A 15,906-nucleotide genomic window follows, 5' to 3' on the forward strand; every position below is an offset into this window, starting at 1 on the left:
AAGAGGTCCTACTAACAAAATGTAAAACCTGGGAAAAGGTCTTACTAACAAAATGTAAAACCTGGGAAGAGGTCTTACTAACAAAATGTAAAACCTGTATAGAGGTCTTACTAACGAAATATAAAACCTGGGAAGAGGTCTAACTAACAAAAGAAATACCTCAAATGTGGTTATTCTGGTAAAATGAGATGACCAAATATATAGTGAGAAGGACACTTCAGGCTTATGTGCCATGTTAATGTCAGCATGATCAATAATTGTATCCAAAACACTAAGCATGTACTTTCACTGAGTACAAAATATTATGACTGTGACATTAATACGACAGTGTTGAGAACATTCATAAATAACGTAAATGTGTGCGTGCATTTAATCACATCATGATAATGCAAATGCGTCCTTTCTAGGTTAATGCATTGACTGTATCACCAGTTGCACTATGAGCCCTAGTGGGATCCATGTCAACAAGCTTTGTATACTGCTAATCGCGGGAGTGTTTGCGGGCGTGCTGGTGATATACCGACTGTGGCCAGGAGAGTCTAGTAAAGGGGACACCAAGCTAACTGGGCCAGTAGAGGAACACAGGATGGCAGGGAAAGACGAGTCCAAGGAGGCATCGTGGTACACCCAGTTTGTGGACATCCCATCAGATGTCAAAAGTGCTGAGAATGACCAAGTGAAGGAGGTCATAGTTGAGGTCACGTTGAATGGCAAGGTGAGGTTGACATTAAACTTATCTAGCGTCCTAAGGTCAGGTTGGCTGGGATTAGTGCTAGTGAATGTTGTCCCTGAGTGAAGTGTGTGATTGAAAGAAGATGAGGTCAAATGTGGTTTCACATTGTACTTGAAAATATTTTGCTCATATGTTGACGTGCATGCGTGTGTATGTGTGACTGCTTGTACTAGCACAGACTTCAGCTGGTTTTGTATTGCTAACTCACTGCTGCAGTCAAGCATGAATACCCCACTCAGACACAGTATACTGACTCTGAGCCGACCTGTCTTTGTTGTACCCTGCTTCAGCCAGGCAGCTGTATTGTGCCATTTGCACCATAAAATATGCAAAATAACCTTCTTAATGCTAGAGTGTACCCATTTAATAGGGCCCACAGTCTTCTTCTATAATCTTTACAGTGGTTACAATCAATGGCAAAAGCCTCAACTGCATTGGCACATATTTTAGTAGTTTGGGTACCAACTTGCAAAAATCCTGGTTGAAGAACTGATCTTTTAATGCCAAGCGCCATGCAGGGACCAACAAGTACCATATTTTAATGTCTGTTGGCATGACACAGCTGGCGATGGCACCCACAACCCTTCTCTATCTGAGCAAATACTCCCCTACACCATGGAGGTGGTCCATGAGAAAAAGGAGGGGAATAAGCAGTACTCCCATGTACAAAGATTTTGTTATTCAACACATTCAAATCTACAGTAAAGGCTTGTTTCTCTCCTGACAGTTGCATGACTCAAAGTACCCCAATGAGGTCAAGACTTTGCTGAGATAAACCTGTCAAACTGACCTTACTAGGCGCATAGGCCGGATGACTGTAGGAGACAAAACTGTGTTGAGAGTGTTTATAACATTTAGAAACAGCATGATAACGTGACATAGAGGATTAGGCCTAATAAAGAAATGCTGTGGTTCCAGTTACACCTCTTTAAAATCTGTGGTAGGTAGGTGGGGTTTGGGGTTTTTTTTCACTAATATTTCAGAAATACAGTATGAACCAATAATCCATTTATCAATGTATAATTGTTAATTCTTTCAAACTCGCAGCCATCATGTAGCCTTTCTGTATCAGAATGACCGATGTCTGTCAGTTGTTTGGGCTTTTTAACCATACACTGTACTTTCTGTTATGAGTTAACTTCCTCTTTATCCCCTCGGCATGTAATGCAGGGAGATGAAGTTGACGCCTCTTCCGTCTGTCCGTCCGTAATCATTTTGTTTCCAGAGCATAACCAGACCAAAATTGGCAGATATAATAATCTGCACCTGTGGTTGTGCATTTGGCTATTTACAGATTTTTGACATTTGTATTTTTGTTGTTTCTCCATGGAACATTTTGGTGTTAGTCTAATGGTGGTGTGGGCTTCGTTTCCAGGGCAAAAAAAATGTTCAATATTTTTCTGCAAAATTTGGTAGATATATCTATCAGAACCTAAAGTGGTGCCTTTTGCTACGTACAGGTTTTTGTGATTTATTATTTTCTGGGTTTCCATGGAATTGTTTCGGTCTTTTTCTCAAAATGGAGGGATGGGCTCCGTTTCCGGAGCACAACTCAAACACTTCTAAATATCTGTCAGTAAAACTTGGTAGATATGTGTGGCAGACCCCAAAGTGGTGCCTTTTGGTATTTACAGGTTTTTGTGATTTGTTATTTTATCGGGTTTCATGGAAACGTTTCGGAATTTGTCTCAAAAATGAGAGGTGTGTTTCGTTTCAGGAGCAAAACTCAAAAACCTCTTAATATCTGTCAGTAAAACTTGGTAGATATGTGTGGCAGACCCCAAAGTGGTGACTTTTGGTATTTACAGGTTTTTGTGATTTATCATTTTGTCTGTTTCTACGGAAATGTTTCGGACTTTGGCTCAAAATGAAGGGATGGGCTTCGTTTCTGGAGCACAACTAAAAAAATGTTCAATATTTTTCTGCAGAACTTGGTAGATATATCAATCAGAACATAAAGTAGTGTCTTTTGCTATTTACAGGTGTTTATGATTTCTTTTTCTCGGTTTCCATGGGAACAATACAGACTCAAAATGGAAGAATGGGCTTCATTTCCGGAGCACAACTCGAAAACCTTTCATATCTTTCAACAGATCCTGGCAGATATAATAGACAGGTCTTGAAATGGTGACTTTTCTGATCACAGATATATCGCATTTATATTTTACATGAATTCCAGGGAAACAATTCAAACTTAGTCTGAAAACACAATAAGTAACTGTCAGATGATTTGTCCTTACAAATATGTGGGGGCTGGGGGGATATGTCATCTTCTGATGATTCTTGTTTAAATTTTCAATGCAGGTGAGGTCAGCATGAGAAACCAAAGATGTACTTGAGTTTCTCTTAAGCTGCCAAGCAAAAAACACTGTTTCAAAATTAGATCGGTCATCGGTTCCCAATTGCGCAGATCAGTGCTCATGTTGTTGATCACTGGATTGTCTGGTCCAGACTCGATTATTTACAGACTGACACCACATGGCTGGAATATTGCTGAGTGCACTCACTCAGTCACTCACTCACTCCAGTTATTGGGCCCTCTCCCCATAAGGTACAATTTGTTTCAGTAATCGCTAAGCTTAAGCGCCCATGTAGCTAGTATTCAGGCCTACGAAAGAAAACTCCCTCTGTGCAGAAAAAACACAGAAAAGCCCACATTAATCATAGCAACATAAACACAATAACTCACTACTGAAACAGTAAAAACGGAAACTTTAAATCACTAAAACTGGAGCAAAAACCAAAACTCTGCAACTTCAATTTTGCGCATGCACACATGAAAGAGGAAGTTTTGACTGCATGGTGCCATTTTCCAGCTTGAACAAAAGGTACATTCCCTTTTTCAAGTATTTCTGTTGTGTTATCTGGCAGTTATCATCATTATGTTTGTGTGCACACTTCCTTAGTTTACTTTCCATTCAAATGAAATGATTGACAATAATTATTTTGACATACTCAGTACATTTTCTACACGAGGCAATGCAAGGCTGCTCGGAAATTTGACCGAAGCACAGATCATGATGCGCATGCTGAATAGAGGTCAAAGTTCGCTAATGTAAAACTGTTGCTGTTTCATTATTTTTTGTTGCTGTTTGAACTGTTTCAATAGTGAGGTAAGATGTTTATGTTGCTATTTCCACGATTATTGTGTGCGTTTCTGCAGTGGGAAAGATTTCTTTGGTAAGGCCTCATTGCTGCACATCACAATCATTCCAAGGGCTGCAGTGTAAGACTACAGACTCAGCACCATTCATGTTTGTTGTGATATAATAAATTGATGTTTTTGTGACATGGTCTGAACATGAACATGATCAAAGATAACCATACAAGACAGATAATTGCGCAAATATTGAACAATATTACAGTATTTTAGTAGAAAATACTCTTCCTTTGTCATTTCACTACTCTGTAACCTGACCATTCAATCATTTAAGCATTTCACTAATGTGAAAACTAGAAGAAACAAAGTTGAGGACAATTCATTAACTACATTATATTATTTATAAACTATTCATAAATGTGTACAATGTGTCTCATAGACTGCTTAATATTTCTTTTAAAACTGTGTAGTATATGTGTCCTGACATGCTCAAATGAACACACGAACTGTTTCTGGTCCTGTTTACAACGTGGAACTTAGTCTCCACAGAATTAAGCTTCTGAATCAACAATTTTGATTATATGTTTTCAGTCCCTGAAAATATTCACAAGGCAAGCAGATCCAAAGGGAAGTGCAACAAATCTGGATGTTCTGTTTCTCCATGGACAACGCTTTTCTTCAAAAAACTGGTTGGATATCGGGACGCTGAGCCTGGTGTCTAGTTGGGGCCATAGGGGAGTGGCTGTTGACTTACCAGGTAGGTAGGTAGGTACAGGGTAGGTAAGGGACTGTAGATGTATCGGGTAGGCAGGAGGTAGCAGTGATACAGGGGAGCTCAGGGGCTGGAGATGTATCAGGTAGGCAGGAAGAAGCAATGGTACAGGGGAGGTAAGGGACTGTAGATGTATCAGTTAGGCAGGAGGTAGCAGTGGTACAGGTGAGGTCAGGGGCTGGAGATGTATCAGGTAGGTAGGAGGAAGCAGTGGTACAGGGGAGGTCAGGGGCTGTAGATGTATCAGGTAGACTGGAGGAAACAGTAGTACAGGTGAGGTCAGGGGCTGTAGATGTATCAGGTAGACTGGAGGAAACAGTAGTACAGGTGACGTCAGGGGCTGGAGATGTATCAGGTAGGTAGGAGGAAGCAGTGGTACAGGGGAGGTCAGGGGCTGTAGATGTATCAGGTAGACTGGAGGAAGCAGTGGTACAGGGGAGGTCAGGGGCTGTAGATGTATCAGGTAGACTGGAGGAAACAGTAGTACAGGTGAGGTCAGGGGCTGGAGATGTATCAGGTAGGCAGGAGGAAGCAGTGGTACACAGGAGGTGAGGGGCTGGAGATGTATCACGTAGGCAGGGGGAAGCAGTGGTACAGGGGAAGTCGGGCTGGAGATGTATCAGGTAGGCAGGAGGAAGCAGTGGTACAGGGGAGGTCAGGGGCTGTAGATGTATCAGTTAGGCAGGAGGTAGCAGTGGTACAGGTGAGGTCAGGGGCTGGAGATGTATCAGGTAGGCAGGAGGAAGCAGTGGTACAAGGGAAGTCAGGGGCTGTAGATGTATCAGTTAGGCAGGAGGTAGCAGTGGTACAGGTGAGATCAGGTAGGCAGGAGGAAGCAGTGGTACAGGGGAAGTCAGGGGATGGAGATGTATCAGGTATGCAGGAGGAAGCAGTGGTACAGGGAAGGCAGTGGTAAAGCAAGGTCGGGCTGTAGATACATCAGTTAGACTAAAGGAAGCAGTAGTCAGGCAGGCAAGGAAATATGACAGTAATAAGTACTCAATGTTAATTTATCAGAAAAAAATTGATAATCATGTCTATTATATATATTTTTTCTTGTCAGGCTATGGAAATACTCAGGATGTTCTTGGTGATAGCTCACCAGGAGATTTCTTAGGGGCGTTAGTTAAAGCCCTGAAGATGACCCGTCCAGTAGTGGTCAGCCCATCAATGAGTGGTGGCTTCTCCCTTCCCTTTCTGTTTAATCAGCCAGAGACAGCTGAAGACAGGAGTCGTGGATACCTACCTGTGGCCCCGGTGGCCACTGATAAATACACAGAAGCATACAGCAAAAGCAAGGTTGGTGTTCTTAGATTAGATAACATAATACTTTATTACCAGTGGGTAATTTTGATAACATCATAAAACACACAGAACAAAAAAAAAACGTGGAATCTCAACATATCAAATTTCAATATGGACTAAGATAATAAACAAATAAATAGGTAAGAACACCAAAAGTGTGAAAGAGTAAGATATTATAACATAAACAAACATCAACCCATGATCCCCGAGGGACCAGTGAACAATGTATTTTTCTTAGAGAACAACTCAGTGTTAATTTTGAACTGTTTGAAGCATGGGTATTGGACATGTTGGATAGTACACTTCAGCCAACCTGTGATAATCAAACGGTTCGAATCTTGCATCTTGCTGTTTTTCTCCATAGGTATTGTCTTAGTAAAGTCACCACGATGTAATTCCCCTTCTTAATATTCACAGGGTCTACATTTGAATGTTCTGTAAAAATTTCTTTTTTGGAAAGAGAGTCAAATGTTTTCATTGAGATCACTAGATTTTGCAGACATCACAGGAAAAACAGATTTAGAGTAATCTCCCTTCCATCGCCTCAGTTCCACGCATCATGCGTTGTATAACGTTATTCGAGATAAAAAGTAACTGCCCCAACATACCGAATGAGTTGCTATTGGCAGTGGGGTGTATTGCAATGCACCTCGCTTGTACATGGGATACATTGAAAAGAACAGAAGAGCACTCAGCCAATCAGACAGTGACATGTATGTGTGAGGTGAGATAAGACTTAATGGAATGATAAGATAAAAAATAGCAGTGGTGTAAAATGGTTTACATGATGGTAAGATAACTTGTACCCTGCTCTGACTGTGGTCCCTTTGATCAAAGTAATGTATAGTTAAACTACAGTTTTGGGCTGCTGTGACATCTACTTCCTGATTGACTATTTACAATTTTAGCCACTCTTACATTTAGCAAATATAACTCTGTATCCAATGGATGTAAACCTTCTAAAATAACAACCAACATTTGCATACTCTTTTAATGCAAATATTGAAAACTTTTTCTTGAACATGTTGGCAAATAGATTATAAAACATTTGAATCAATCACGAAGTACTTTTTAAAGTACTTTCACAATTATTGGAACTCGCCCTGAGAACTGGTAACACAGTTGATTTTAGTTTCCATTATACAACAACTAACAAGAGAGTAACGTCATCGATTGTTTAGCAATTCAGAGTTTAGCACCTTCAATTTCAACCACAATTTGTGACAGTGTAATGTTGTCTGTGGTATTATCCCACTCATGACTAGACATGGCAACAGTCTCAAACAGAATTGCTTAAATTAAAAAAAGTCCTGCATAGATTTTGAAATTTGAATGCAGAATGCATACATGGTGCAAAACAGTTAATTCATCCAATCGCCTGAGCTTGATCCAAATGCAACATGGCCTGGTCACTGTTAATGAATTTGCATCTTGGGCTATACCCTTGATAATTGATTGATCAATCACCAGCGATCAGACCGTGATGTTTTGTGACCAAGCTCCTTTTAGAATGAAGTAACCACTACAGTATATGAACATGAAGATTAACTACAAAAGAATGACAGAACCTGTTTGTTTGGCATGAGCAGATGATGTGTAGCTAGGAAACATGTCTGTGAATCCACATCGGTGTGAAAAAAACCCATTTAATTTACAGTGTATTAGAATCCTGAGAATGTCAGACTCATATACAACAATTCTTGTAATATCATCAGTCTTTCGTGTGCTTGATTTCAGATTCCAACCATGATTGTTTATGGTGAAAATGATACCAATTTAGGAACAAGTAGCCTCAAAGATCTGATCAAACTTCCTAACAGCAAGCCGTTTGTCGTCCCTGACGCCGGTCATCCAGCCTACATCAACAACCCATCATTTTTCCACAGACTGCTGTACAATTTCCTAAACATTATTGCTGCTCAGAAGTGAACATTATTGTTATGAGGGAATGTTTTTGTTGTTTTAATGTCTGAGGTGAGTTTGTGCTTTAAGGGGCAACTATCAAACAGTAATAAAGGCTTACTTCATAAGGCATACTTACACAGGGATACCAACACAAGCCTAAATGCACTGACATAGATACACATGCATACCAACATAAGCTTACATGTACTAGTATAGATACACAGGCATACCAACACAAGCTTACATGTACTAGTAAAGATACACAGGCATACCAACACAAGCTTACATGTACTAGTATAGATACACATGCATACCAACACAAGCTTACATGTACTAGTATAGATACACATGCATACCAACACAAGCTTACATGTACTAGTATAGATACACAGGCATACCAACACAAACTTACATGTACTAGTATAGATACACATGCATACCAACACAAGCTTACATGTACTAGTAAAGATACACATGCATACCAACACAAGCTTACATGTACTACTATAGATACACAGGCATACCAACACAAGCTTACATGTACTAGTATAGATACACAGGCATACCAACACAAGCTTACATGTACTAGTATAGATACACATGCATACCAACACAAGCTTACATGTACTAGTATAGATACACAGGCATACCAACACAAGCTTACATGTACTAGTATAGATACACAGGCATACCAACACAAGCTTACATGTACTAGTATAGATACACAGGCATACCAACACAAGCTTACATGTACTAGTATAGATACACAGGCATACCAACACAAGCTTACATGTACTAGTATAGATACACAGGCATACCAACACAAGCTTACATGTACTAGTATAGATACACATGCATACCAACACAAGCTTACATGTACTACTATAGATACACAGGCATACCAACACAAGCTTACATGTACTAGTATAGATACACAGGCATACCAACACAAGCTTACATGTACTAGTATAGATACACAGGCATACCAACACAAGCTTACATGTACTAGTATAGATACACAGGCATACCAACACAAGCTTACATGTACTAGTATAGATACACAGGCATACCAACACAAGCCTAAATGCACTGGCATAGATACACATCCTTACCAACACAAGCTTACATGCACTGGCACAGATACACAACCATAAATGCTGACTATTTGACCTTTCATTCTAGTAATAACACTGACACAAGCATACCCACACAGGCATATTTTCAGAGTCATACTGCACAGGCACTCTTACAGAAGTACCTGTGCATCGTTTGTGTTGCCAAGTTTAATCGGTTAGATTATTTAGAAAGCAAAAGTGAGTGTGATTGGTACGCACAACTTCCTACTCTGTACACGTGAATGGATAAAATGCCAGCCAAAGGAGGTAACTCGTTGATGCATCCAGGATATTTATATTGGAGATTTATCTGAACGTATACCCAGGAGATATCGAGGATGATGCAAGATCATTGCCTTAGATATTCAAAAGATATCACATGATTTTATGTTACAATTACAGTTAAACATGTTCAAATTCTGCCATGCAAATTTTGTATGCTTTGAGGTAAGAGTATTATATTCAGGGCTTTTTTTATACTTTCCTCATTATCCCAGTTGTCTTCTGGATAGAGCACCTGCTAGGATAGTTTGAAGTTGATGGTTCATCTCACCACTGAGTTACCAAGTTTGGCACTCAGCTTGGGATAAAACTGTGATCAGCTATGAGCCTGCACAGTGTTGGAATTGAATATCCATGTTAAGTTGTGCATGGAAGTCACTGAACTGATCAATGCTGGGCAAAAAATTGGTCATTTTGTTGATTGTGGATGTTATCATGACTATGAAGAGTTTTTGGTTAACAATAAATGTATATAATCAAGTGCTTTTGTCTTTGAGCATGTTAAGATGGGGGGGAGAGAGAAAGAGAGACACACACACACACACACATGTATATGTGTATGTGCATTTGGTTTTTGTGTGTGTTAGTGAGTGAATATGGTTTTAAGGTACTGTCAGCAGGACAAACTGAATTTGATTGGTGGGAGTAAGGTAAACAGGGCCCTAATTCTAGAAACGTTGGTAGCCCTAGGAATTCTTAAGTTTGATCGTAGCCACTGTGTTAAGAATGGGCTTAAGAAGTTCTTAGCGCTACAAATGTTTTGAGAATAGCTAGGCTGGTTCCTAAGGATATCAACACAGAGTAAAGCTGCACTGTAACAGTAGCACACATACTGAAGTTCCAATTTCCTTTAGACAAATACCAGTACCATTCGCTCATATGCACAAAAAACCTTTGTTTTGAGTCTTAGAAGCTGCTGAAATTAGACATCAAATCAAACCAAATCTGTTCTTTCATGATCAAAACAAATACTTGACTTTGCATTCGGTTGGAAACTGTCATTCAAGAGAGCTTTGTTTGCTTGTTTTTTGACAACTTTCAGCATTTTTCACAGATATGATGTGGTTTGTTACTACTGGACCAGAAAATTCAGTGATTGACATGAGCATGTATCCATACAATTGTGATATCATGACGGCATCAACCATCAGTCCCCGCGTTTGACAAGCATGGGATACTAAGACTGCTTCTAGCCTAAACCATCGTGGTATGACTTAGATAAGTTCTAAACCTAATAGGAGTGAGTGAGTTTAGTTTTATGCAGCACTCAGCAATATTCCAGCTATATGGTGGTGGTATGTAAATAATTGAGTCTGGACCAGACAATCCAGTGATCAACAGCATAAGAATCGATGTTTGCAACTGGGAACCCATGACTTGAGACAACCAAGTCAGTGAGTCTGACCACCCGATCCAGTTAGTTGCCTCTTACCAGTTAGTTGCCTCTTAGGACAAGTATGGTCACCTTTTATGGTAGGCAATACCTTATAGAAGTTAGTGAGAGGACAGTTCTTGAAGAAGTGAGTCCAGTTTTACCTTGCTTTTAGCAACATTCCAGCAATATCACTCTTAAGACACCAGAAATGGGCCTTACACATTCTACCCATGTGGGGAATCGAACCCAGAGTTACAAGGGGACACTTTAACCACTAGGCTACCCCATGGCGCTTGTTTTTGAAGGAAGGGTCTGTGGTTAGGTACAGGGTCTGTATTAGAGCTGCGTGGACAGACAAAATAACTGAAAATAAGTCACGCTGTAGCCTTATCATCATTCCTTGTTAGGGAGAAGCATGGTGAATGTTTAGTAGTTTTAGTTGGCTATAACCTCTTTGAGTGGCATTTAGAAGTTGCTTTGATGAACAATGGATAGATCTATGGATATATAATTTCGTTATCATTAATATGAGTAATATTTTGGTGTTCCTACTAAAACTGTTGTCAAGCAATTTGGAAATCTTTACACACTTTTTCTCCCACCGAAGGAACGTCACTCTAAACACCCGAGAATTAAATAAAAAATAAGCCCATAAATACCGAAATACAGGCTTCAATATGGCAATTCCTAGTACGTAGTTGGTCCCGATTATTGTTAACCTAATATGTCGTCAGGTGCGTAGCTACCGTCCTGGAAAAAAGCCCGCAATTGCACAAGAGTCTTGCTACAAGGCTGGACAATTCATTAATATTATCAAACCTTAAGGACCCGTGAAGGTCCCGGGGCAGAATAGGCCTTCAGCACCCCATGCTTGCCATAAAAGGAGACTATGCTTGTCGTAAGAGGCGACTAACTTGATCGGGTGGTCAGGCTCGCTGACTTGGTTGGCACATGTCATCGGTTCCCAATTGCGCAGATCGATGCTCATATTGTTGATCACTTGATTGTCTGGTCCAAACTCGATTATTTACAGACTGCCACCATATAGCTGGAATATTGCTGAGTGCAGCGTGAAACTAAACTCACTCATTCACTCACTCTAACCTTAAGTGTGCAACTTACTGGGCTCGCATAAAAATGACTATGCGCCTGCTTAACTGTTGTACCCAATGTCTTCAAATTTGGTGACAGCCAAACTTGGGGGATTACCAGACACCAGTCGATTTTGGCGACCTCATCCTGTCAGGCGATACATGGAAAAGGCAGTCTGTACATGCATTTTTTTTTCTTTTTTACAAAATGCGACCGTCACCACGATGTGCATAACCCAGGAGCGCAGATATGGGGCACATTAAGGGAATATTGGCTATTGTCATCCATGTTCACTTCTATCTGGAAGTCCTATAAATAAGACTCTCTCTCTCTCTCTCTCTCTCTCTCTCTCTCTCTCTCTCTCTATATATATATATATATATATATATATATATATATATATATATATATATATATACTGAATCAAAAAAGAAACTTCACATTCTTTATTCAGGGCACAATAAAAGAACAAGAGATGGTAAGATTGTTAAATTGTTATTATTTCATTGCTGAGATCCATGTGATGTACTCGATACACAGACAGTGCCACAATCAGTTCCATTAGGCTACACTGCCATTCCAAAACATAGGTATCCAGAATGACAAGTCACAATATCGACGTCGAGAATGGAGATTGGCACCCCGCAACCGATTTCGAATGACCTGTGAGGACAGTCGACCTCTAAACATCTCAGTCCTGGTTCGTGTAGACGGCAGAAATCTGTCACGTAGGTGACGTAGGACGATTTGACGGTCTTCTGCTCGTGACGTCGCACGTGGACGACCCGACCTGGGGAGATCAGAAGTGGTGCCAGTTTGTTGTAGACGAGAAACGTTATTCATTATTTTTTTAAATTACATTTTGTAAAGTTTCTTTTTTTGACTCAGTATAGTACTAGCTAGGACACATTGCGTTTAAACGCAATGTCGTCCGCAAACTACTATATGTTGTGGGCGTACCTGGAACCAGGTGCTGATCACATGCCACCAGGCCCAAGAACATGGCTAGGTTGGTGGTCGGAGCATTCCGGTCCCTCAATATTACGTTCCTCTACATCATCAGTTCAAAATTGCTTTCAATAGATGGCTCTCGGTGCGTACATCACGGGGTCTGTACATGCAATGCCGGGCCCAAAGATGGACACGTACTTCCCTAGATTGGAGGCAAACACGTCATGGCTAACGTTCTTGGAGACATCTGAGATGATCAGTGACGTCACTCCGGCAACAAAAACAGTGTAAATAAAACTCATCTGAACGCTCTGGTGCTTGCAAGTGTTTCAATTAATCAGCAAAATATTTTACCCACAATTAGCAGTGATTTTAAATATGTCGGAGATATAATAGTAACGCCTCACAAAAAATACAGCACGCATGTGCCTTATCAAAGTTCACAAGATGGCCGCCTTCTGTGATGGGATGTAAATGAAGTTTGATTTCAAAATAATGCCTGAAGCTACTTACCTGGAATACCGCGATTCTATGTACCCTGGGGTAAGTGATGTCCAGATACCTTGAACGTGATATATCAGTTCCTGTTTGGTTTCTATTTCGTGTAACTGTCTTTTTAGCCTGGTTTTCAGAGTTCTCCATACATTTTCAATGATATTACAGTCCGGGCACTGATGAGGTCAATTCATTGTCTGAATGTCATTCTCACGTTTCCACTGAATTGTCTGTCTAGAAACATGGACAGGACAGTTGTCCTCTTGCAATATATAGCGACACGCTGGAACTTTGGCTGTTACTGGCCAAAGCTTGATGTCCAGTATATCTATATACTTTGTTGAGTTGGTGTGGCCATTTACACTGACAAGGGTTCCAACACTTTCAAAACAAACACACCTTCAAAACAAATACACCTCCCAAACATCACACTGACACGTGGAGTATTGTTATCCCTTTATACAAGAGAGCCTTTGTATTGTCCTCTTGGATAGTCTTACTTGAGGTATCTGGTTCCAGAGTGAAGATATATCATATCCTGAAGAGACTTCCTACCGTTACATATAACAATCTTCAATAAAGCCCAATATCTGTCAGCGGATTTTCTTCTACTGCCACTTCTCTGATGATTTTCTGCATTTCCTCATTGAGAATACCTCTTCGGGAACTTACTGACAGTAAACCTATTCATTCCAGTTATTTTACTACCTATTTCACTTCCACTCTTGCCTTCTGAATTCAAACTTAATATGAGCCGTCTAGGTGCCATGACACTTTGAGCAGACGTCATACTAAGTACTTGAGAATTATTCTAATGTTGGTTTCAAAATTTAACCGGTGTTATGTCAGATATATATATATATCCCCTAAAATTTGACACCCTATAACTATTACCAAGACGAAATAAACTTTCATTTAAAAGGATCAGCTGCTGCTGACAAGACTCACAGCGGCCATTTTGTGAACTTTAATATGGCACATGAGTGTATATTTTGAATGTCTAGATTGGTCCCAGTAAAAGGAACCTTGACGCATCTTACGCCTTCTTTTGAGAGAGAACCAGCTGTGCGTAAGACAATATCAAGGCACACAAAATACAGTTAGAGCTCAGGTCACAAATCATTTTAAGTTAAGCAACGTCTTCGGAGTGAGTGAGTGAGTGAGTGAGTGAGTGAGTTGTCTCACGACACACGTAGTCGCCTTTTGTGGCAAGCATGGGATGCTGAAGGCCTTTTCTACCCCGGACCGTCACGGGTACAACTCTTGACTCAGTGACTAACACAACTCTTCGGAACTTGTAAATGACTAACACAACTCTTTGTAACCTGTGAATGACTAACACAACCTTTCGTAACTTACGAATGACCAACACAACGTTTAACACGATACCGTAACAAACTGGCAGCTTGCATCGCTATTCTTTGTGTTCTATTGTTTAGACAGCATTTAAAGGCTCACTCTCAACTAAACATGCAAATAGGTTGTGAGTGCTCCAAAATAAAGTGTCTCATAGATTATCATTTGTTTAGGTAAGGTACAGAGTAAAGTCAGGGTACCGTTTCTCTGAAGTGGAAGGACTGTGCGATGCCTGTGTTGTTTTTTTATGGCTGTCTACATTCATGTACCGTTGTTTGTGTATGGACAGATATGATACTGCACTACTTGTAAGCTGGGAGAACTATATACAAAACATTATGCATACAACAGATATGAATGTATGATATTGAATTGTTGATACCTTTTGTTGTACAAGAAATGTGTTCAGTGGGTACATGTCGGACTTTGAAGCACGCCACAGTGTTTGGGTGACGATACCATATAACTTCAACTATTCATTCATTGATTACAAACATAGTTTTTTCTTCTATAAATCGAGAATTGAACAAAAAATGTGCAGCTTTCTTGAGCTGGGGCATTTGTCTGTGCACAATATAGTCAAATAACAAAAAGATGAACAAATTATTAAGTTAACCACCGCAAGGAACTATTTTCACCAAGAGTCAAATTGTAACGTATCTGTCATTACCATGTCACGCATCTGCTTCACTGCAAAGCGAACAAAATATACCAACACTCGTTTACCCTTTACAATAACATGTAGTCGAGCAACACTGGAAAATGCTAAACCAAAATCAATGAACCCATACGGATATAACGGCAGATGAAATCAGTAACGTATCTGATCTGGTGCATGCAGTGTGGGATACCTTGTAGATCGCCCATGGGAGTTGACTTCAACTGGTATGATTACATCATGGAATGAACACCAGGGAGCAATACGATGGTCTGGCCATTGCAGTCATTGCACCTTGAAGAGTTTTTCGTCATCAAGGATACAAGGGCATCTGCATCCCCAATATCAAATTTCAGCATTTGTTCTGGAAACTAATCATCACCCTTCACAGCTACCGTATCCCCCATATTTGGGCGGTTTGAGGCATCAATAGATGTAGACTCAGTATGTTTTAGCAGAACCCCAAGCGCGTCTGATAATTGCGTGTCTGATAAATACTGTTGTACACATATGGTTTTGTGGCAGCTACATTGTCTAGTTACGCTGGCTCTACTTAACGTTTTCTTAATTAATCCGTTGAGCCAAACTTTATCGAAAGCTTTACTCAGATCCAAAAATAAAACTCTTATCCTGATCCTTGTCTTTGGTCGTAGAATCGCCCAAGAACGTCAGTTGATCGATTTGTTGTGGAATCACCTGGCATAAATCACGAGTGCAAGTCTGAAAGTAAGTAGTTACAGTATGGTTCAAAATTATTGAGAATAGCT

General features: G+C 40.1%; 1 protein-coding gene across 1 annotated transcript; it reads left to right on the top strand.

The window, feature by feature from the left end:
- Positions 1-342: 342 nt before the first annotated feature.
- On the top strand, positions 343-9,692 carry LOC137273399 (putative protein-lysine deacylase ABHD14B). Its single transcript, XM_067806055.1, has 4 exons — positions 343-715; positions 4,425-4,590; positions 5,669-5,904; positions 7,648-9,692. The coding sequence occupies exons 1-4, from the start codon at positions 440-442 to the stop codon at positions 7,837-7,839; spliced, it is 870 nt and encodes a 289-aa protein (XP_067662156.1). The 5' UTR covers positions 343-439; the 3' UTR covers positions 7,840-9,692.
- The last annotated feature ends 6,214 nt before the right edge of the window (positions 9,693-15,906 follow it).

The sequence above is a fragment of the Haliotis asinina genome, chromosome 2, assembly GCF_037392515.1.
Source record: "Haliotis asinina isolate JCU_RB_2024 chromosome 2, JCU_Hal_asi_v2, whole genome shotgun sequence".
Taxonomy (NCBI): Eukaryota; Metazoa; Mollusca; class Gastropoda; order Lepetellida; family Haliotidae; genus Haliotis; species Haliotis asinina.